At 59.7% G+C, this 20,631-nt stretch overlaps 2 protein-coding genes across 5 annotated transcripts in view; both read left to right on the plus strand.

Annotated features, from left to right (window-relative positions):
* Positions 1 to 548, plus strand: part of LOC102888291 (tubulin beta-2 chain) — a 13,282-nt gene extending 12,734 nt beyond the window's left edge. Inside the window, exon 6 of the mRNA XM_025040803.1 lies at positions 9 to 548. Coding sequence (XP_024896571.1) covers positions 9 to 548 — 540 coding nt within the window. The remainder of the gene's footprint in view (positions 1 to 8) is intronic.
* Positions 549 to 6,631: 6,083 nt separating this feature from the next.
* Positions 6,632 to 20,625, plus strand: DEF8 (differentially expressed in FDCP 8 homolog). 4 transcript variants are annotated; one of them, XM_006923432.2, is made up of 12 exons: positions 6,632 to 6,683; positions 10,482 to 10,615; positions 11,323 to 11,420; positions 12,748 to 12,897; positions 13,788 to 13,929; positions 15,150 to 15,314; positions 15,948 to 16,075; positions 16,159 to 16,272; positions 17,000 to 17,080; positions 17,748 to 17,888; positions 18,008 to 18,117; positions 19,196 to 20,625. In XM_006923432.2, exons 2-12 carry the CDS (start codon positions 10,492 to 10,494, stop codon positions 19,296 to 19,298), a joined length of 1,356 nt encoding a protein of 451 aa, XP_006923494.1. In that variant the 5' UTR covers positions 6,632 to 6,683; positions 10,482 to 10,491; the 3' UTR covers positions 19,299 to 20,625. The 4 variants fall into 4 exon arrangements, with proteins under 4 accessions (XP_006923494.1, XP_024896568.1, XP_024896567.1 ...); XM_025040800.1 differs by lacking the exon at positions 6,632 to 6,683 and adding an exon at positions 8,586 to 10,000 and having other exon boundaries at positions 17,799 to 17,888; XM_025040799.1 differs by lacking the exon at positions 6,632 to 6,683 and adding an exon at positions 8,588 to 10,000.
* Positions 20,626 to 20,631: the final 6 nt, after the last annotated feature.

Consider the following 20,631-nt stretch of genomic DNA (forward strand, 5'->3'; position numbering starts at 1 on the left):
GCTCCGCCCCGCTCCCCAGCCGGGGCAGCCAGCAGTACCGGGCCCTGACGGTGCCCGAGCTCACCCAGCAGATGTTCGACGCCAAGAACATGATGGCCGCCTGCGACCCGCGCCACGGCCGCTACCTGACGGTGGCCGCCGTGTTCCGGGGCCGCATGTCCATGAAGGAGGTGGACGAGCAGATGCTGAGCGTGCAGAGCAAGAACAGCAGCTACTTCGTGGAGTGGATCCCCAACAACGTGAAGACGGCCGTGTGCGACATCCCGCCGCGCGGCCTGAAGATGGCCGCCACCTTCATCGGCAAACAGCACGGCATCCAGGAGCTGTTCAAGCGCATCTCGGAGCAGTTCACGGCCATGTTCCGGCGCAAGGCCTTCCTGCACTGGTACACGGGCGAGGGCATGGACGAGATGGAGTTCACCGAGGCCGAGAGCAACATGAACGACCTGGTGTCCGAGTACCAGCAGTACCAGGACGCCACGGCCGAGGAGGAGGGCGAGATGTACGAAGACGACGAGGAGGAGTCTGAGGCCCAGGGTCCCAAGTGACGCCGCTGGGGGGTGGGGGCGCAGGCTGCAGCCAGGGCCAAGAGGTCTGTGCCCCCCGCGCTGTGCGGCCGCCGACGCCGCCCCAGCCTCGCCCCGCCGGCTTCCGTCACGCCACCCTAGGGCTCCCACGTGTCTGTCCTTCAGTATTTACAGCATCCCCAGCCCACGCGAGTCGACTCGGCTCCGTCTTCCCATAGGCTGTTTCCATTTTTGTGTCCCTCATTTGTCTCTGCTTTATTGTCAACTCCAGGCCTGATGTTTTATGGGTTTTTTTTTGGTTGTTGTTTGTTTGTTTTTTTCTTGTTTTTTTTTTTTACTGGTTCATGTTCATATTTGGGAGGATACTTAATAAATTTATTGCTGTCAGATACCCTTGCCTGGCGCTAGAGATTTCTTTTTATTCTGGAAAGTTGGACCCAGAGGGGTGAGGAGAGACAGACAGGCAACCTGGGTTGGGTCAGGACAAAGGGCCATTTTCTACCAGGCTAGTGGCTGAGACAGCCCTGTCCTTAGAGCTTGCAGGTGTCTCAAGGCACAGTCTCTAAGGGGATCCTGGAAGTGGGGTGCAGGGGCTCCTGAAAGTGGAGGTGGAGGAAAATTGGGCCCATCTTGGATGCGGCATTGTCTCAGAATCCCAGGCATGGCACTGCCATGACTTGGGAACAATCCTTGCTCTCCTACAGCGTGACTCACATTCCAGAGTTTTCCTCTGGCTCATCTGTGTGCTGGACGTTACAGGCAGGGAGCCCAGGACCCAGCTGGGAGGTAGGAAGGGGGGACCTGGAGCACGCCCTGGGAAAATGTGGAGTGTTGGAGAGTGGGCTTGGGCCCTGCGAAGGAGTGGTTGTCAGTGAGTTGTGGCTGCCGCATCCAGGCACAGGCAGGCAGGGAGCGATGCGCAGCCCCGTGCGCCCCCTGGTGGTCATTTCCTGTGGCCGCAGGGTGCTTGGTGTCCTTTAAGGGCCCCTGCAAGGTGCTACCCTGGCCACCCACTTCCTTCTGCAGGGAAAGAAGTGGGAACCTGGACAGGCACCAAGTGCCAGGGCCCACATGAGTGTGTGCAGAGCTGGACTGGCCAGAGCCCTCTCCACTCAGCCACCCCGTACCCAAGCCCTCGAGGCAAGGCTATGTTTTCCAGCCTGGCTCCCACAGGACGTAAAAGTGCTTTTGGTGAGGCTGCGCTGCGTGCCTCACCCTTCTCTGCAGATATGTACGTGGGAGACGAGACGCTGAGGGGACCGAAGGTCGGACGGGCCGACTATCGGGCTGTGGCCCGGACGTAGGCCAGGCCCTGGCGCCCTGAGCAGCACAGAAGTGAGTCCTGGGAGCCGACACTTTGGGCACCTGCCCTGTGCCAGGCCGGCTTCAAGCATCTCCGCCTGCTCACCCCTCCCCCATGAGACAACCAAGTGACATGTGTGTGACTGTTGGCCACACGATGGGGGTTTGAGCCCTGTGCTGGGTCCTCACCACCATGTGGTGAAGGAGGCTGGAGGGGAGCAGAGCACCCACCACGCGTCCCTGGGGCTCCGCAGGCCTGCCGGCCTCCACAGAGCTGCACGCAGGTGTCCATAGCTCAGATTCGAAAAGGGTCCTGTGACCCAGGAAGAGTTGAGACACCTGCCCAGTGTCGACGAAGGTCCTCCCGACTCCACCCAGTCACTGAAACCCACAGGTGCTTATGCTGGACCCCAGGTGCATTCTGTTACCGGGCCCCACACCACACCCCCTTTAACTTTCACATTATTACCCACATTTCACAGCAAAAAAGGAGGCTCGGAGAAATGAGGCATTTGCCAGCTGGCAAGCGGCAGAGCCGGGCTTCTGGCCCAGGTCTGTGTACATCTGCATGTTGCTTAAAATGTCCACACTTCCCTCACGAGCACGTGTGCCCACAAAAACTTTATCTTTGCTCACATCGCGTCAGGTGTGCCGGCCTCCTTGGGCCACCTGCCTTCGTGGAGCTGGCTTTGAGGCCAACCCCTTCACCCCTTCTCCTTCCAGACCCAGGCGAAGGCACAGGAACCTGGCACTTCCCGCCCCCCAAAACCTCTGCTGCTCCCTAGAGTTCCTCCCTGGTGGGGCCCCCAGCCGGTTCTCTCCCAGGAGCTTCCAGCTCCTCACATCTGCAGTCACTCTGCTCTCATGCCTCGCCCTACATCACGGACGTGGAGCTCTGCGCTCTGACGGACGCCTGCCTGACCCACTGGACTCCCAAGCTCCGCTCCGCAGGAGCGCGCGTGCAGCAGCAGAGCAGCCCGTGGCCAGTCACAGGCCGTCCGCGCTAGCAAATCCACGTATCTGTTACACCTGCGAAGGGGGGAGTTGTTTGCAGGGATGCACGGGCAGGAGGAAGCAGGAGGAGCCAGCTCAGTGGCTACTCACTCTTGCAGAACATTCTAGAAGGGCCTGCCTGGCATGTCAGTGAGCACTACCCAATGGGTAGTGTTTTAGGTCGGCCACCTCCTTGGCTGTTTGCCCTCAGGTCCACCTGTCCATGTCAGTCTGGGTGAAGGGCCAGGGGCACACTCCAGCCTCAGCCCTCCCGGTGTCCTTTGCCTGGCCAGCGTGCAGGGCATGCTCAGTGGCTAGGAGATGGCCTCACACCCAGGGGTGGGGCTGCCCAAGCAAATACAGGACACCCAGTTAAACTGGAATTTCGGGTAAACGCTCCGCAGAGCGCGCATGCAGCGGCAGAGCAGCCCGTGGCCAGTCACAGGCCGTCCGCGCCAGCAAATCCACGTATCTGTTACACCTGCGAAGGGGGGGAGTTGTTTGCAGGGATGCACGGGCAGGAGGAAGCAGGAGGAGCCAGCTCAGTGGCTACTCACTCTTGCAGAACATTCTAGAAGGGCCTGCCTGGCATGTCAGTGAGCACTACCCAATGGGTAGTGTTTTAGGTCGGCCACCTCCTTGGCTGTTTGCCCTCAGGTCCACCTGTCCATGTCAGTCTGGGTGAAGGGCCAGGGGCACACTCCAGCCTCAGCCCTCCCGGTGTCCTTTGCCTGGCCAGCGTGCAGGGCATGCTCAGTGGCTAGGAGATGGCCTCACACCCAGGGGTGGGGCTGCCCAAGCAAATACAGGACACCCAGTTAAACTGGAATTTCGGGTAAACAGGAACAAGCTTCCACTTGGGGGGCATGTGACTACTATGCAATCGTTCCTTAGTTGCTAAACGCAATAACTCTAGACTGGGGGCCTCGGGAGGGCCACAGCTGGACCTACCGTGGAGAGCCAGGTGGTCTTGAACCCGTCACTCCCTCCATGACCCTGCGGGGTTTGCGTGTTTGCTGTTTGCAGAGGCGTGAAGACAGACTGTCAGAGGCAGGGCCATGTTTGAATGGAGGAGATGGGCGGCCGAACAAACACCATTCTTACCACCCCTGGGGACAGTGGCAGCCTGAGAGAGGAGAGGACCCTGGAGTCTGCCCCTCTCCATGTGGCCAGCTCATCTCCCCTGTCTAGGGCGCTTTCCAGCTGGAAAGAACGGGTTCCTGCTTGTGTGTTAGGCGTTGGAATTCCACATAGATTCATTTGAAAGAAAAGACTTTTGCTCTTAAAACTCTTTGGAAACTACTTGCTTAGATAATTACAAATGAGCACATACACACGCAGGTACCGATAAAGCCCAGCCTTGGAAGATCACCAGATGCAGCCGCTCCTCCGGAGTGTGGAGTGGGGCGGGATGTGGTTTTCCCCAGCAGGAGGGGCCAGGGGCACGTGGGGTTCCGAGGATAGGTGCTCACGGGCAAAACTGAAGTGAAGTTGAGTCCCCGTGGGCAGGATGTGATGCCCAGGATCCCAGTTCCTGGGTGCACTACAGACTTGAAGCAGCTGTGAGGCACTGAAACCCCCCACCTGGAGCTCACACCTTCTCTGGGTTAGGTGACCATGTGACTCAGACACTCCAGGCAGGAGCCAGACACCCATTGCCACTACTGTGGTTGCAAACATCATTTCTCACAGTCTGGGAGTTTCAAAAATTATACCCGCTGTAACCTTGTTGTGTCCCCCTCCCGATCCGTATGTCAAATCCTCATGTGACGGCATGAGGAGGCGAGGCCTTTGGGAGGTGATGCAGTCACAAGGGTGGGACCCTCGTGAATGGGCCTAGTGCCCGGAGAGCACTCACCATCACTATGTGAGGACACAAGGGGAAAACGGCCGTCTGAAACCCAGCAGAGGCCCTCGCCTGCCCTTGACCGCGCTGGCATCCTGAGCTCAGAACTCTGGACTCCAGAACCCTGAGGAATAAATTCCTGTTGCTCATGTCGCCCTGTCTGTGGTGCGTCGCTATAGCACCCCTAGTGGACTAAGAGAGCAGCACCCTTGGTGCCGACCCACAAAAGCGCTTGTTGCAGGCTGTCCTCAGGGGCTGCGACAAGTGCTCAGCCTAGGCGGGGCGGTTTATTGCTCCCGACAGCATATTCAGAAGCATCAAGATTTGAACCTACCCTCCATCCAAGCACACTGAGGCAAACACTGAAAACAGCGCAGATGTTCATCAGCAGGTGAGTGGATAAACTACCTGTGGCCTCTCCACACCATGGATTACACGACTGACAACCACCACCACATGAATGGGTCTCAGAATAATTAAGCTGAGTGAGAGGAGCCAGTGGGAACAAAGCACAAAATAAGAGGACATACACCTCTAGAAAATTCTAGAAAATGCCACATAGTGGCAGAAAGCAGCTACCGGCCTTTGCCTGGGGATGCGGTGGGGCAGGGAGGGACTGCGAGGGGAGTGAGGAGATGTCCATGATGGTGGATAGGCTGACGGCCTGAGCACGGGCCAGTGCTCACCAGACGCACAGCAAGGCGCATGCCGCCTCCTGTGTGTCCACCACACTTCGTTGACGCGGTTAAGAGAACAGAGACTCCCAGTGGCTGCCATCTCACCGCAAATCAAGGCCAAGCGCCCACGCGCGGCCCGCAGCCTCCCCGTCTCCCGCCCTCTCCTCCCACTTCCCCTGCGGCCGAGCTGCTCCCCGCCAACGTGCTTGCTGTGTGCGGGGCCCCAGGCTCTCGGTTCCCTGGGCCTTCTCGCCGAGGTTCCCCTTCCCAGTGCTTCTCCCCAGCTCTGCTGTGCCTCTTCCCTTCCCACCCTTTGGGTCTTGAGCTCGGTGTCCTCCTCCCCTGACCTTGTTTCTACCTCGTCACCCTTTTTATTTCCTTCTTAGCGCTCGTTACATCTGCTCTTAATTTGCACCTTTGCTTATTTTCTGCTGGCTCCTTGAGTACTGGGACCTTGTTTGTCTCCTCACCTCTGTGTCACAGAGCCTCAACTGAGGCCTGGGTCAGCAGAGTCAGCTCCGCAACTGCTGCTAACACGCATTTGTGCAGAGGGCCACCTGCCTGCTGGGACCTTCTTCCTCTCAGGGCCCGCCTCGCCCAGGCTCCCTTCCCTCCCTCAGTCCGTGTAGCTAGGCGCCGACAGCGTCCAGGCTCATTCCAGGCCTGAGGCAGTGAGGAGCAAACAGAATCCTGGCTTGCAGCCCCCTGGTTCCAGTGGGAATGGGGTGGGGGTGACAATGAGTAAAATGAGAATGCATGAGCCAGTGATGAGGGTGGCAGAGGGGAACAAAACAGGTAGTGTGGGAAGTAGGAGAAGCTTCCGACGCCGGCTTCTCCCACCCCATCCCCCCCCCCTCCACTGAGCAGCCCCCTGACCTGGCTCGGCGCCAGCCTCCCGCTCTGTAAAATGCGCAGAACGCCAGCGCTGTCCTCCCTCCCCAGCTGCGAACACCACACAGGCCCGCGCAGGTGGCAGTGCGTGAGGGAGGGTGGCTGCCTCTCCAGCAGATTCTCTTTTCCTTTTTTCCTCCTCACTCCCTGGGGTTTAAAAAAATATTAAACACCACCATTTTAAAAGTGTGAATTCAGTTTAAAGCCGGGCTTTTGTAATTACGGAATATCTAGGAAACGCAGCCCCTTCCCACACCATCCTGAGCAGGCGACACCAAGTGTCACCCATTTCCCAGAGCGGGTCGTGGAGGCTGCGGGGCGCGCAGACTGCGGGCGGCGTGTCATGAGCCTCCGGGCCGCAGGTGGCAGCAGCGGGCGGCGGGGCCGGATACAATGTTGCGAGGGCGGCGGGGCGGGTTACAATGTAGCCGGGGCGGCGGCGGTCAGGTGAGCGGAGGAGGGGGGCGCCCAGGCGGGTCGGTGAGGGGCGGGGGTGCTGGGGGTGGAGAGAACCGGGCTCTGGGCCCTCGGTGCCCACTCGGCCTTCGGCGACCCGGAGCTCGGGGACCTTTCTTTCCCGGAGCGACACCGAAGGCACAGGGGGTGAGGGACCTGCCCGAGGCACCCACTCACTCCCTAGGAGGGTTCAGACCCGCGGGGTCTGGACGCCCACTTTCCGGTTCTCACCCCAGCGAAGACGCGTTGGTGGCCTCAGCTGTCCCCCACCTCACTCGGGCAGGGCTTAGCTCCCCAGACCAGGAATGGCCTCCCCAGGTGACACTGTCACCTCTTCCTGCGGTCAGCGCGCTCTGTCTGTGGACTTTGAGGTCCCATGGCTGTACCATCCTCCACCGATGCTGGGTCGTTCTGAGCCTCAGTTTTCTCACCTATGAAATGGGCAGGGTGGCAGAGGAGGCCTGCCCCCATGTGGGCTGGTTAGTGATGGTGCATACCTACTGTTGTGGGCAAAGGCGGGGCAGGTATGTTTGGGGTTGGCTGGGTCCCTGAGGCTAGCAGTCACTCTGCCAGGCTTCAGTGGCAAACGATCCTTAAAGGGACAGTAGCCCCGCCCCTGCGGAGTCCTGGCAGGCCTCCTTCCAGGGATGAGCCTCCCGGCCGCAGGTGGCATGTGTTCCCCGCTGCCCGCTCCAGGGAGAATTCTAGGGGCCTCCGGTGGTGCTGGGGCCGAGCCCCTGGCAGGACGTGTTTGGTGGTGGCGAGCGCCCCTGAGCTTCAGCCCCGGGTCCCTCAGCTCCCGGGCAGTCCCTGGCCCTCATTCTTAGGCTCCCTTTAATCGCTGAGTTGGTAGGGGCCGTCTTGGGAGGAGGGCAGAGTGGGCAGCAGCAGGTGTTCTCTATTCCTGACCGTTCCCCTGTGAGGCCAAGCCTGAATTCTGGGTGCCCCTGGTGTGGCGGTGGGGCTGGCTGGTGCACTGCACCCCCTGAACCCATGTGTGGGAACATCGTGTCTGCCCCGAGGGAAATATGATTCCCCAACTTGGCAGGAGGGAAACTGAGGCTGAGAGAAGTCAAGCGGTCCCACTCATTGGGTCATCCAGGGCCCCCGTGCCAGGCCTGGGGCTGGCACTGCCCACGAGGAGGTGAACAAAAGATGCTTTTTCCTGCGAGTGGGCAGCCCAGAGGAGAACTTCCGGGGGCAGCTGAGGGGCTCCTGCCTTTGGATTCCTTTTCCATGTTTTAGAGACCCCTGGGGGGCTGGTCATCACATGAGGACAGTGACAGTTTGCTCGGTAGCAGCTCTGGGCTCTGGGCTTCACTGCCATATACAAACATGTGGGCCTTTCGCCCACCCTGGGAGGTAGGCATTCTCCCTAATTGATGGGCAGGAAAATGGGCACGTGTAGCTCGTCAGTGCGAAGGCCAGAGTCTAAATCGAGGCTGCCTGATTCTTGACAATACTAGTGACAGTGATGATAATATGTCGTGCCCGGTGTTTACTGGATGCTCGCCATGTGCTGGCCAGAGTGCTCAGAAGTTTTATTGCCTAATTTAATTTTAACAGTGGGTGCTGTTATTACCCCTATCGGAAATATGAGAAAACAAAAGCAAAGGAAGGGTTAGGCATCCGCCCAAGGTCACACAGCCGGGAGCTTACAGAGCTAGGACACTGCAGTACAGGGCGGGTTCATGTTATCACCGCAAGGTAGTGGGCGTGATCAGTCGGGATCTGTTTTGGTTTCAAGAGACAGAAATCTCTCTCCCAATAACAGTAGTTTAAACAGAAGTTTATTTCTTTCCCTTTTGAATGAAGCTGGGAGTAAGCAGCTCAGGGCTCTATGTCACAACCCAAGGTGGCTGCTCCAGCTCCACCCATTACATCTGCATCCCAGCTAGCAAGAGGCAGAGGGAGGGCTTGGGCTTCGCTCCTTTTAAGAACAAGTCCCAGAAGTCTCATGGGATCTTTCTGTTTACATCTTATTGGTCAGAACATCTAGCTGCAAGGAAGCTGGGAAATCACATAAGCTGAAAATCAGGGTTCTCCACTGTCAAAGAAAAATCAGACCTGGACAGTTGTTACAACAGTAGAAACAGACTACTCAGGACCATTGCTAAGGGTGTGGGGGATTCTGGCCGAACTGACCTAATGGGGTCTTTGCTGAAGGCAGGCCGGGGAAAGCCGACGTCTGGGGTGGGTAGCAGGAACGAGGCGCCCAATCAGATAAGAGGGCAATCAGGTATCGGGGTGGGGGACTCTTGCCAAACGGACTTCGCAGAATTTTTGCCAGAGCTGGGTTTACAAGGAGGGGCACAGACGGGCCTAGGAGAAGGTTCGGGAGCCTGAGTCAAGTCGGGCCAAGCAGAGAGTCTGTGTCACCACTCAGGAAAAAGGGGCGAGTGAATCCCAGACGGCTGAGTCTCCCTGCACTCGGGGTGCTTCCTAGGACACCGTGGCATCTGCCATGGAGGTGGGGCTGGGGTACTGGGCCTCAGTGTGAGCCGCCCAAAGCCATCAGGTAATAAGATGGACCTCGAGCCCGTGGCACCTGTGACCTCTGGGCTTGGCCTGGGGCAGGCAGTCAGTGGGTGCTGCACTCTGCCAGACTGAGACTCTCCCCGACATGCCCAGCACAGAGGCCAGACAGGCAGGACAGGTCCTGCAGGTGCTGTGGGAGTTCCTGGCCCAGGTGCAGGACAGCTGGCAGTGGGCAGGGGTGGGGGGTACCCAGCAGGGCTGTCTGTCCCCTCTGGGCTTAGTTCTTACTTGGAAGGAACAGATAGTAGACATAGGATTGTCTTTTATAATGATGAATTATTTCAGCCTGTAAACAGGTGTACAGAAAGCATATTTAACAGCCAGGCACTTACTACAAAGCTTTAAAAAAACCTCTCTGACTTCCTGTAAACCTGTCCGTAGAGGGAGAGAGGCTAAGGCGCTCAGCCCAGCCATTTAGGTGGGTGCCTGGGGTGGACACTCCCACTCCAGCCCAAGCCCTCCCTCTGCCAGGAGCCATCAGCCCTGTGTGCCCAGTGCGCTGAGCTCCAGGGAGGGGACACAGTGCCAGGCAGTGAATGAAACACTTCTGCTTGTTGTCTGGGACCCAAGGTGCGAGGCCACCCCTTGACTCAGGCCCCGTAGGGCATCGGCGGGAACGCAGGCCAGTGCGGCGCAGGCAGCGGCGGGGCCTCTGTGGGGCACTGGCGAGACGGGCTCTGCCCGAGGCCACACTGCGGGTGGCGGAGAAGGCCTGGGCCCTGCACCGGCTCCAGTGTCCAGCCTTGTGCTCCGATGGCCGTCGCCGACTGGGATGTTCAGGCACTGTAGCTTTGGGGTGTTCTGACAGGAAAGGGGTGACTTGGTCCGGGGGCCCGGAGTGAGGAAGGCATGTGTCACGGGGTCTGTTGAGCCTTTTGTTCTCGTGGGCAGCGAGGCCGTAGCTGGACCACAGCCAAAGGACCCTGTGCTGGGAGCCAGGGGGCCCGGGTTCCAGACTGTCTGTCTAAGTCAGGCTAAGCCAGGTCTTGCTTCTAGCCCTGCCCATCCCCTCTGCATGATGGGAGTATGCTGGATGTCATCACTGAGTGCCGCCAGCGGGGCGGGGGGTGGAAAGGGGGCTGAACTGGTCTGGGGAGGGGCTGAGGATGGAGACGGTGGTGTGGGGGCCTTCTCCCAGACCTGCCTGGGGAGTGGAAGAGGCATCCGCTCTGAAAGCCCAGAAACGCGGAGGAGACAGGCACGGTGAGCGCGGGGGCTGGATGCTCACCTCTGCCTCATCCCGGCCCGCAGGTGGGGTGCTATGGAATGTGATGAGAAGCTGGCCCGGTTCCGGCAGGCCCACCTCAACCCCTTCAACAAGCAGCTGGGACCAAGGCAGCATGAGCAGGGGGCCGGCGAGGAGGCCCCAGACGTGGCTCCTGAAGGTGGGTGTCCAGGGAGGCCCGAGTGGCCATGACACCTGCCCCCGCCCTCTCTTCCTGGGCTTCCGAGAGCTGGCACTATGCTGGCTGCTCCTTTTCTCCATAACACAAACGACTTCCTACCTGTTTTGTCCTTTACTTTTTTCTGCCTCCTTGTTAGGACGAACACTCCTGAGGGCAGGGATTTGTGACTGCCCTGTCACTGCTGTGGCGCAGGCCCGGCTCACAGCAGGCCCCCCCTCAGGGAACACTTGGGGAGTGAACTCAGTGCTGAGAGCTGGGGGACAGGGCACCTGTCAGGGTGGCAGCGCCCAGAACTGCAGGCGGAGTCGATGGGGTGCGTGCGCAGCAGTGACCTGGAGCCCACACGGGGGCTCAAGGACTCTGTGTGCAGCACCCCCTCCCACGGCCTTTCTGGGATCCAGTCGGGTTTTTAGGGTACAGCCTTACGGACCTTTTTTAGCACCTTGGTCGTCTTCTGTGTCTTCTTTGAATGGCTCTTTGTTACCTGCACAAGGGTACAGCTCCTTTGCAAATGGCAGGTGCCAGGGCAAGGCCAGGCTTCTCTCGGCACCTCCTGTGGGCTCCCTGAATCCCTGAGCACCCACCCCTGGCCAACCTCGCCCCCTCGTGGGGGAAGGGCAGACTGACTTTTCTCTCTCTGTTGTCCTCACCCCTGCTCCTGCGCCCCTCCCCTGCGCTCGCTCCAGAGGTCCTGCCGGAGCTGCCCCCTGTGGAGCCGGAGTTCCACTGTGCCGAGCGTGTGATGGATCTCGGTCTGTCTGAGGACCACTTCTCCCGCCCCGTGGTAAGTAAGGTTCAGGGTCTGGGGTGACACTAGGTGAGCACCCAAGCTGTGAGGAGCCACCCATTCCCTCATCAGCCCACCCTTGGGCACTGGGGCCATGTCTGTCTCAGCCAGGGTTCCTGGGCCTCGAATCTGAGGCCCCTGTGACATCTGATCCTAGCCATGGAGACAGGCCGGACCTGGCGTTTGGGGGCCCGAGGCCGCCGTTCTCATGTAGGGCTGCTCCAGTCCCCTACACTCCAGGTTCTCGTGGAGCAGATGGGAGGGCTGACTTCTCTGGGGACCTAGGGAATCTGGCAGACCTGCTGTGGGGGACGGGAGGGCGCGGAGGGAGGAGAGTCTGGCCTGCCTCCCACCACACTCGGCTCCACAGGGGACACACGCACATGTTCTACACTTTGTTCCTTGGAAACCTTATTTGAAAAAAAAAAAAAATACAAGGGCTTCAATGATTTTAAACAAAAAGTTTGAAAATCTTTTAGTTTTATTTAAACTGCCTCCAGCTTTCATTTGAGAGAAACATTATAGTAACATTAAAATTTAACTTAAGTCAAAAAAGATTCACCCAAAATCCCCAAGTTCTAATTTGCTTTCACTTTGTACGTGGCCTTTAGGCTTTGCCGGCACAGATAAGTATTTCATTTGTGTGTTTGTGTCTTTACTATGACTTTTTTGACGCCCTCCCAAGAGCTGCACAGCGAGCTCTAAGAGGAGGGGTTTCACCTCCTTGGGCCTGGTCTTCTGGCCCCCAAGATAGCTCCTGAGGGCAGCGACACCCCTTCCGGGGCACAGTCAGCCCCAGCTCCCCAGCTCTTAGGCCTGAGCCTGTGTTCCCTCCTCTGTGGCAGCAATGTTCTGAGTCCAGGGACTGTGCTGGGCCCCAGACCTGGGTCACTGCGAGGTGCTGTGGCCAGTGGTGAGGGGCTGCCCGGGCTGTCTGTGGCTTGGCGATTGAGCTGGAGGCCACTTCCTCTGCTTTGTGATGGGCGAGTGGCATTTCCCCAGCTCTTACCCAAGAGGCAGCTCTGTAGAAGTAAGAGAAGTAGTATAGCTAGAAAAACGATATTATTTTTAAAAAGGAAGTTGTGTTTTGAAAAACATCCTGAATTAGGTCTTCAGGTCCCGCTGGGGGCAGGCAGTGTGGGGAGGTTCCTGCCCGTGCCGCTAACCACCCTGGGCCTCAAGCAGGTTCTTGACCTGGCCCTTGACCCGTTCTGTGCAAGTGAGGAGCAGGAGGCCTGCTCTGTGCCTAACCGTCCGTGAGGATGTGCCTGGCCTGGCCGGGCAGGCAGCGGGGCGAGATCTGACCCACGTGCCGCGCCCCCAGGGTCTGTTCCTGGCCTCCGACATCCAGCAGCTGCGGCAGGCCATTGAGGAGTGCAAGCAGGTGATCCTGGAGCTGCCTGAGCACTCGGAGAGGCAGAAGGACGCCGTCGTGAGGCTCATCCACCTCCGGCTGAAGCTCCAGGAGTTGAAGGTGGGCAGTTCCAGGGCCCGAGGCAGAAGATGACCGGAAGGGCCAGGACAGGGACACAGGACAGGGACACGGCGCGCTTTCATTTCCTGTGCAATGACTTCCCTATCAGTCTGATCTTAATCAGCCAGTCCTGGGTCACGTGCCCACCCCTGACACAGTCATGGCGACTGACTGGCCAGTCCTGGGTCACGTGCCCCCCACCAGAGCACGTAGGTGAGGTAAGTCTCACCTTGAACCACGCGACTTGGGGTAGGGAGTCCTGAAGGTGATAACCGTAGAGGTAATGGATCCTGGAGGCCAGAAACCACAGGTGTCCATGATGCAATCCTCGAGTCTGTGCACTCTGGCTTGGCTGCCACCGTGTCCCTGTACTAGCTCCTGAGTCCCTAGGAATTTGGAAAGTGGAATCCTTGTTAGGATAGAAGTAAGGCTATGGTAACAAAGACACTGCAAAATACAGTGGCTTACAGGAACTAGAGGTGTAATTTTACTCATGTTGAAAAGCCGTAAGTGTAGGTGGTCTGGGGTCCAAGGGGTTGCAGCCCCAGGGTCAAGGGGCTGCCAGGCCCTGGAAGCCCATCCACATCTGGGTCTGCGCTCAGGCAGAAGGAAATGGGTAGGAGGGGCCAAGCAGGGCACGTCACTACCGCTCACGTGCCCATGGCCCTAACAGAGCAGCCCCTGGGTGTGAGGGTGCAGGACAGGCCGTCTGCAGTCCGGGTGGGCCAGGCCTGGCTGATCGCTGGGCTGTTCTGTTGCTAAGGAGAAGAAGGGCTGTGACCTTGAGAGACACTCACAGTCTTTGTCACCAGTGGTGTGTGGCAGACAGAAGTCAAGGGGCTTGTGTGGAGCCCGGCTCTCCCACCAGCCCTTCTTGGGCCTTTCTGCAGGACCCCAATGAAGATGAGCCCCACATCCGAGTCCTCCTCGAGCACCGCTTCTACAAGGAGAAGAGCAAGAGTGTCAAGCAGACCTGTGACAAGTGCAACGCCATCATCTGGGGGCTCATTCAGACCTGGTACACCTGCACAGGTGGGCCGAGACCCAGACCGGCTCATCTGTGTGGGCAGTTGGGTCCCGGGCCGGGTAGAGACCCGGCAGGTGTGCTCCTGTTTCGGGCTGCGTGCAGGTGAATTCCGTACAGTATCCTCGGCACTCCTGGGGCCCAGGGCAGGCTGCGGGTGCACAGGGATGAAAGACCCACCCGCCTTCACTGGGGCACACCCACATCTGTGCGTCCAGCACGGCAGCCACGAGCCACACGTGGCTATTCCAACTCAAATCTGCATGGATTCAAAGGAGCATTTAGTTTCTCATCTGCGCTGTAGGCATCACAAGCACTCGGTCCCACAGGAGGGCAGTACAGAGGGAGCCCGTCCACAGTCGCACCGAGCCCCATCAGGTGATGCTGTCCTGGAGCAGGGACCAATCAGTAAATGACGCAGTGTGTGAGACAGTACCGTCCAGTGAGGAAAAATAAGGAAAGGGAGTAGCACGTGTCCGGGAGTCGGGTGGCCTGAGAAAGCATCACGTGATGTTTAAGCAAAACCGTGGAGGCCAGGAAGCAGGCCAGGTGTGCATGTGGGGAGGAAGGCCCCTGAGGTGGCTGTGTGCGGTGACATCGGTGAGGGGCAGAGAGCCGCATGGCTGGGGCATCGCGTCTGAGAGGCCTGGCGAGGGACGCAGGGATGGCGGCCTCCGCGCGTGCTGCACACACAGGTGCTGACGGCCGCTGGCTGCTGAGCTGAGCATAGACTGGAGGGCTGCAAAAGCGGGAGTGGGAGTGGTGGGGGGTGACAGCCCCCTAATCAGGGGGAACAAGGCCACCAGCTGAAGAACCATCTGAAGGGCTGGAAACGGAGTGCAAGAGAGGGGTTGGGATGACGTCACAATTTTTAGTGCCAGCAGGTGGGGAGGTGGAGTTGCTGAAGTCTGAGGCAGGAGGGCTGTGTCTGGGGTGGGTTTGGTGAGGGAGAACCAAAACCCCATTCAGGCAGCTTGCGGTTGAAGCCATGTCGGCGTCCAGGTGGGAGGAGCAGGTTGGCCTTGGGCTTTTGAATCTGGAGTTCAGGGCAAGATCTGCACATCCCTCTGGGCAGGGCTCAGGGGTAGGGACCGAGGGCTCCGCAGTGAGACGTTCTCGGAGTGGTCTGTACACTGGGGTAGAGCCCCCGGGGGTCCTGCAGCTGAAGGTCCGCCCGGGGTGAGGATGCCCCCTGCTTCTAAGAGGCAGTTGTTGGTCCCCACCCCAGGGTGTTCTTACCGCTGTCACAGCAAGTGCTTGAACCTCATCTCCAAGCCCTGCGTACGCTCCAAAGTCAGCCACCAAGCCGAGTACGAGCTCAACATCTGCCCGGAGGCGGGGCTGGACAGCCAGGGCTACCGCTGTGCAGAGTGCAGGGCGCCCATCTCTCTGCGTGAGTGCCGGAAGGGCCAGGGCTGCGGGAGGCTGTTCTGGGCAGGGGGGACCCGCCAACAGCTGGGTGACAAAATGGGAAGAACCAGGTAGCTAAGGCCAGCATGGCTGCTGCAGACAGTGTCTCTCTCTCCCTGGGAAGCGACAAGGGGCTGTTATGGCACCTTGTCACTTTCTACTCAGGCAGACCGGTTTAGCCTAGGTCACCTAGGAGTTCCACTGGGCTGGACCTGTACTCAGCCCCCGGGTGTGCGGCCGGCAGGGCCCTCCGAGACAGGGAGTAGGAAAAGCACACAGTGTTCACACACGTGCCACATGGCAGGCCTTCTTATCTACTGAGGTTAATTTGTGGGGTCCCCTCAGTAGTCTCGGGAGGCAGGCTTATTATTGTCCCATTGTATGGATGGTGGGGCAGTGAGGCGCCCGGACGCACCTGAGCTGTCTGTCCTGGCTGAGAAGAGGCCGAGGCAGGTCTGCGGGTGGAACCCAGCCCGCGGGATCTTTTTCTCGTGTTGCGTGGGCACAGCTGGGAGATGGGACCAGCGCCATGGCCCACCCATGCGTGTGCGCATGTGTGAGGGGCCAGGGCCTTGACAGTAGCTCCGACTTCATGACGACCTCCCCGCCCCCGCAGGGGGCGTGCCCAGCGAGGCCCGGCAGTGCGACTACACCGGCCAGTACTACTGCAGCCACTGCCACTGGAACGACCTGGCCGTCATCCCCGCGCGCGTGGTGCACAACTGGGACTTCGAGCCCCGCAAGGTGCGGCGGGGGGAGGGGGCGGTGCCTGCAGGCTGGGGGCGGGGCCGGTGCCGTGCTGCAGCTGCGCAGTCTCGCCCCCGCAGGTGTCCCGCTGCAGCATGCGCTACCTGGCGCTGATGGTGTCTCGGCCGGTGCTCAGGCTCCGGGAGGTCAACCCTCTGCTGTTCAACTACGTGGAGGAGCTGGTGGAGATCCGGGTGAGGCCGCGGTGCCGGCGCCGCTGGGGGCCGGGCGTGGGCGTTGGGGTGGGGGCCTCAGCTCTCCTCCCAAGTAGAGACGGTAAAGCCATGTCCGCTCGCAGTGTCACGCCGGACTCAGAGGCGTTTTGACATTTTTGAGTAACCACATACTTTTTACTTAAAAAAGTAAAAAGCAGGTAAAATTTGTAATAATATATCTTATTTAACCCAATATACCCAACATAATCAGTGTACATTATTGAGACATTACATTGTTTTTCTTTCGAATTCCTGTGTATATTCTACACTTAGGCGACCTCATCCCGCCCAGCCATGCGCGACGCCCAGGACTTAGCGTGGTGGCGGCCTGTCTGCCAAACCAGCAGGAGAGCAGGGTGGCTCTGGTGGGGTGGTGACAAGGGTCTGGACCTCATTTAAAGGGGAGGGGGTTGAGGCGGAGCCTGTTGACACTGGGGCGGCGGATGGGAGCTGCTCAGACCCTCGTGTGGGGTAGAGCGACTGAGGACGACGGGGCCTTGGGGTCCTGCCTGGCCTGGCAGCTGTGGTTTGAACTTGAGCTTAGCTGGAGCCCTCAGCTCTGGGCCGGTCCTGGGGGTGTGAAGGTATTGACCCGGAGCGTAAGGCAAGACGCTTCCGACAGAGCCAGCCCAGGGCCAGACCCGCGGCCTCCAGGAAGTGCCCGGTGCGGCCCTGGCCTGGCAGCCACTGCCCCTCCCGCCCGCAGAAGCTGCGCCAGGACATCTTGCTCATGAAGCCGTACTTCATCACCTGCAAGGAGGCCATGGAGGCACGCCTGCTGCTGCAGGTCAGGCCGCCTGGTAGGGGCGGGCGGGTCCTGGGGAGGGCATGTGGGAAGCAGCCAGACAGGCGAGGGCGCCTCACGCCCAGGTCCCTCCAGATGGCGCCACGGCTGGTGTGTGTCATGCCTCTGGCACAGGGTCTTCCGCACCCTGTGGCAGGAACACTCGGTCTAGCATAAGCAAACAGGCATCCTCCCCACAAAAGTGCGCTCTGATGACATAGCGTGGGAAGTCCGGAGGGACACAGCTGTGGTCTCTGCGGCCTTTGCGTGGATCTCCATGCAGTGGACCAGGTGCGGGCTGGCCCAGGTCGACCACAGAACACATTTCCAAGGCTCACCCACTTATCCGTTTGACAAATGCTCACCGAGTACCTGCTATGGGCAGACATGTCTTGGGAGCGGGGGACAAAACGAGACCCTTGTCCTCATGTCAGGCCGTGCCCTGTGGGTGGGGAGGACAGGAAGAATAAGCAGCACTGCGGGAGTGGTGGGGTCTGTGGACGAGGTAAAGCAGGGGAGCGGCCGGGATGTCGGGGCGGTAAATGGGATCAGGACCCTGGGGAAGTGCCAAGTGCCAGGCAGCGGTGGGGTGAAGCTGGGGCCAGGAGCCGCAAGGTGGCCAGCGAGGCTGGAGAGGCTGCGTGAGTGCAGACACTCGCTGGGCCCGTAGCTCCAGGACCGGCAGCACTTTGTGGAGAGCGACGAGACCTACTCCATCCAGGACCTGCTGGACGCACACACAGGCCGCCTGGGCTGCTCGCTCACCGAGACCCACACGCTCTTCGCCAAGCACATCAAGCTTGACTGCGAGGTGGGCGACTCATCGCAGGCCGGCGGCTCCCTGCTCCCAGCCCTGAGGGTGGGGAGGGCGACAGGTGTGGCCTCCGGTGCCCTTCCGAGCAGCGCTAACCTGCGCCCCTCCGCCCCCAGCGGTGCCAGGCCAAGGGCTTTGTGTGTGAGCTCTGCAGAGAGGGCGACGTGCTCTTCCCCTTCGACAGCCACACGTCCGTGTGCAGGGACTGCTCCGCTGTCTTCCACAGGTTGGTGCGGCCCCAACCCCCACCCCCAGCTGGGAGCCTGCCTTGCTGCCGTGGGGGGAGGGGGACCCCTGCAGCGCGGCCTCTGCTACCGGATTCTCACAGCTCTGAGATGTGGACTTAAGTCCCGGTGTCTGTGACTGAACTGGAAGTTCCACCAGGAACAGGCGCCTGTGGGCTGGGGACAGGGTGTAGCAGCCTGGGCCAGGACGCACCAGGCCACCTGCTTCCCTTCTCCAGGGCTGACGTCGCCCTCCCCCGCTCAGCAAAGGCCAGCGTCGCCTAAATGTTCTAGTGCTGGCACTTCTAGTGTCTCAGTGATTTTTTCCTTCAAATTTCTCTAGGCTAAAATAATACTTAACAGTTTGTTTATTAAGTGCTTAGGTTCAAACAACTTAAGCATATGGAACTAAAGACTTACTGGATGTTTGGGAAAATAACACGCATAGGTTGGAAGAAAAATATTTTAATTCTTTAATAAGCACAATTGCTAATAATAGGTGTCCACCTGCTGGGCCCTGCACAGCTTCTCACACCGGACGCAGATAGGACAGCATCCCCCACTTCTGTCCGCACTGACTGTCGCCCGCCACTCACCGTGTGTCAGGGCAAAGCTGCTGTCTCAGCCCTGCGGAGCCGGGGTCGCTGTTCAGAGGGGCTGCTACAAAAACTCACATGGAAACTGATCTCCCTTGAGCTGGCAGTTTGCATGGGGTCTGACAGGTCAAACACTGCTGTGTCCCCTTCAGAAGTTTAGTGCATGGGACACTAAGCCCCTCCAGTGCCCTAGCTACACACCCTGCACGCTGGATATGAGACCGGGTAGGGGCATTGAGTCACAAGGAGCTCTGAGCAGGAAGGTCCTTGTCAGATGGTGACAAGGTGCCCAAGCATAGGCCTGGCAGGTACACCTGGGTGCAGACCCTGCTTGTGCCCTTTGGAAGAAACCGTGCCTCAGTTTCCCCAGCTGTAGAAGGGTATCGGGACCTGACTTAGGAAGCTTGTGAAGACTCACCGGTAGGATGTCGCATGCAGAGAGCCCTGCCACACCCCGGAGTCTGACTCTGTCTCCTGTCCCCAGGGACTGCTATTACGACAACTCTACCACGTGCCCCAAGTGTGCCCGGCTCACTTTGCGAAAGCAGTCGCTCTTCCAGGAGCCTGGTCCGGACCTGGACGCCTAGAGCGACGGGTGCCCCTCCCAGGCCTGTCGGCAACCACCCTGCTGGTCGATGCGAAAGTCAAGGTGTTTTGTGCTCTGGAGACCCCTAGGGTGCAGCCCTTGGACCTACCACCCCATGCTGGGCGCAGCACCACGAGGACGGTCACCCTCGGGCACTTGCTGGGACGCGGGGCTGTGCCTGGCTGTTTCCTGGGTGTGCTGCTGTGAGGGCCAGAATGTGCCCCCTCTCCCACGGCGGGGCTCCATGGGAGGAGAGTTGAGGGGGGGTCTTGTCTCCCCCAAGGGGCCACCCTGGAAACCATGGAGGGCTTCGGGGGAGTGGCCGGCAAGACCCAAGGGTGCTGGCGGCATACACCCAACCTTGTCTCTGGGGGTCTTCTGGCCATCCCTGGCCAGGCCTCCCGAGGTCTCTAGAGTAGGTTAGGAGAGGACAGGGACTGGTTGGCAGGGCCAGTCCGGGGTTACCGGTCCCATTTGTGCAGCGTGGAGAGAAGGGCCACGGAGCTCTCCCCAGCGTAGACCGGCCGCTGTGCCCGCCTGGGCCCAGGCCAGCTTACCCCATTGCTCGGAGCCGAGTGACTGGGAGTCCAGCCCAAAGAGGCTGTCCTGCTTCCAGGTGTGCCCTAGAAAGGTTCCAGGTAAAGTGAGAAGGTTGGTCACGGTTGGCTGGAGTGGCCTCTCTGGGGACCAGGTCTGTCTGAGGCCTGTGCTGCTGCTACGGTGCCTGTGGAAGGCCGGGGCAGCTCAGAGACCACCACCAGGGGCCGCGGGGGACCTGAGGTCAGGCACTGGGAACATGTGCTTCTGGGAACTCCCAGCAGGAAGCCTGGAGCCCAGGAAGGAAGACCCGGGATGAGGCGTGCGAGGTCCCCCAGCCTAGCAGACAAAGTGGCCCCTGGATGTGGGACGGGACTCACAGCTCTTAGGGGAGGGAGCTGCAGCCAGCCGTGATGTCTTCTGGAATGCTCCATGTTTTGGAGACCCTGTGCCGAGGGGAAGGTTCGTGGGAACAGGGCATTTCAGGGCACAGCTTCCCACTCTGCCCTGCCCTGGGCTGTGCTTGGTTGTCACACGTAGGCAGTGGGTGGTGCCAGGGAACATAGCCACTGAGGATCCATCACCTTCGACTGGGAGGCCCAAGAAGAGGTGCCTCAAGCAGCAGAAGGGCCCGCTCAGCTTGCCGGCCGACGCAAGGGGCAGGCGAAGACTGTCACACGGCGGCTTTTCAGGCAGTGCTCTTTCTGTCTGTTCTGACCTGTCTCGGTGGGACAGTGAGAAGCGAATACTATTGTGAGATCAACACCAGGCCCTTGGTCTGCTCCCCACCCCCACCC

This window comes from Pteropus alecto, unplaced genomic scaffold (genome assembly GCF_000325575.1).
Source record: "Pteropus alecto unplaced genomic scaffold, ASM32557v1 scaffold89, whole genome shotgun sequence".
NCBI lineage: Eukaryota > Metazoa > Chordata > Mammalia > Chiroptera > Pteropodidae > Pteropus > Pteropus alecto.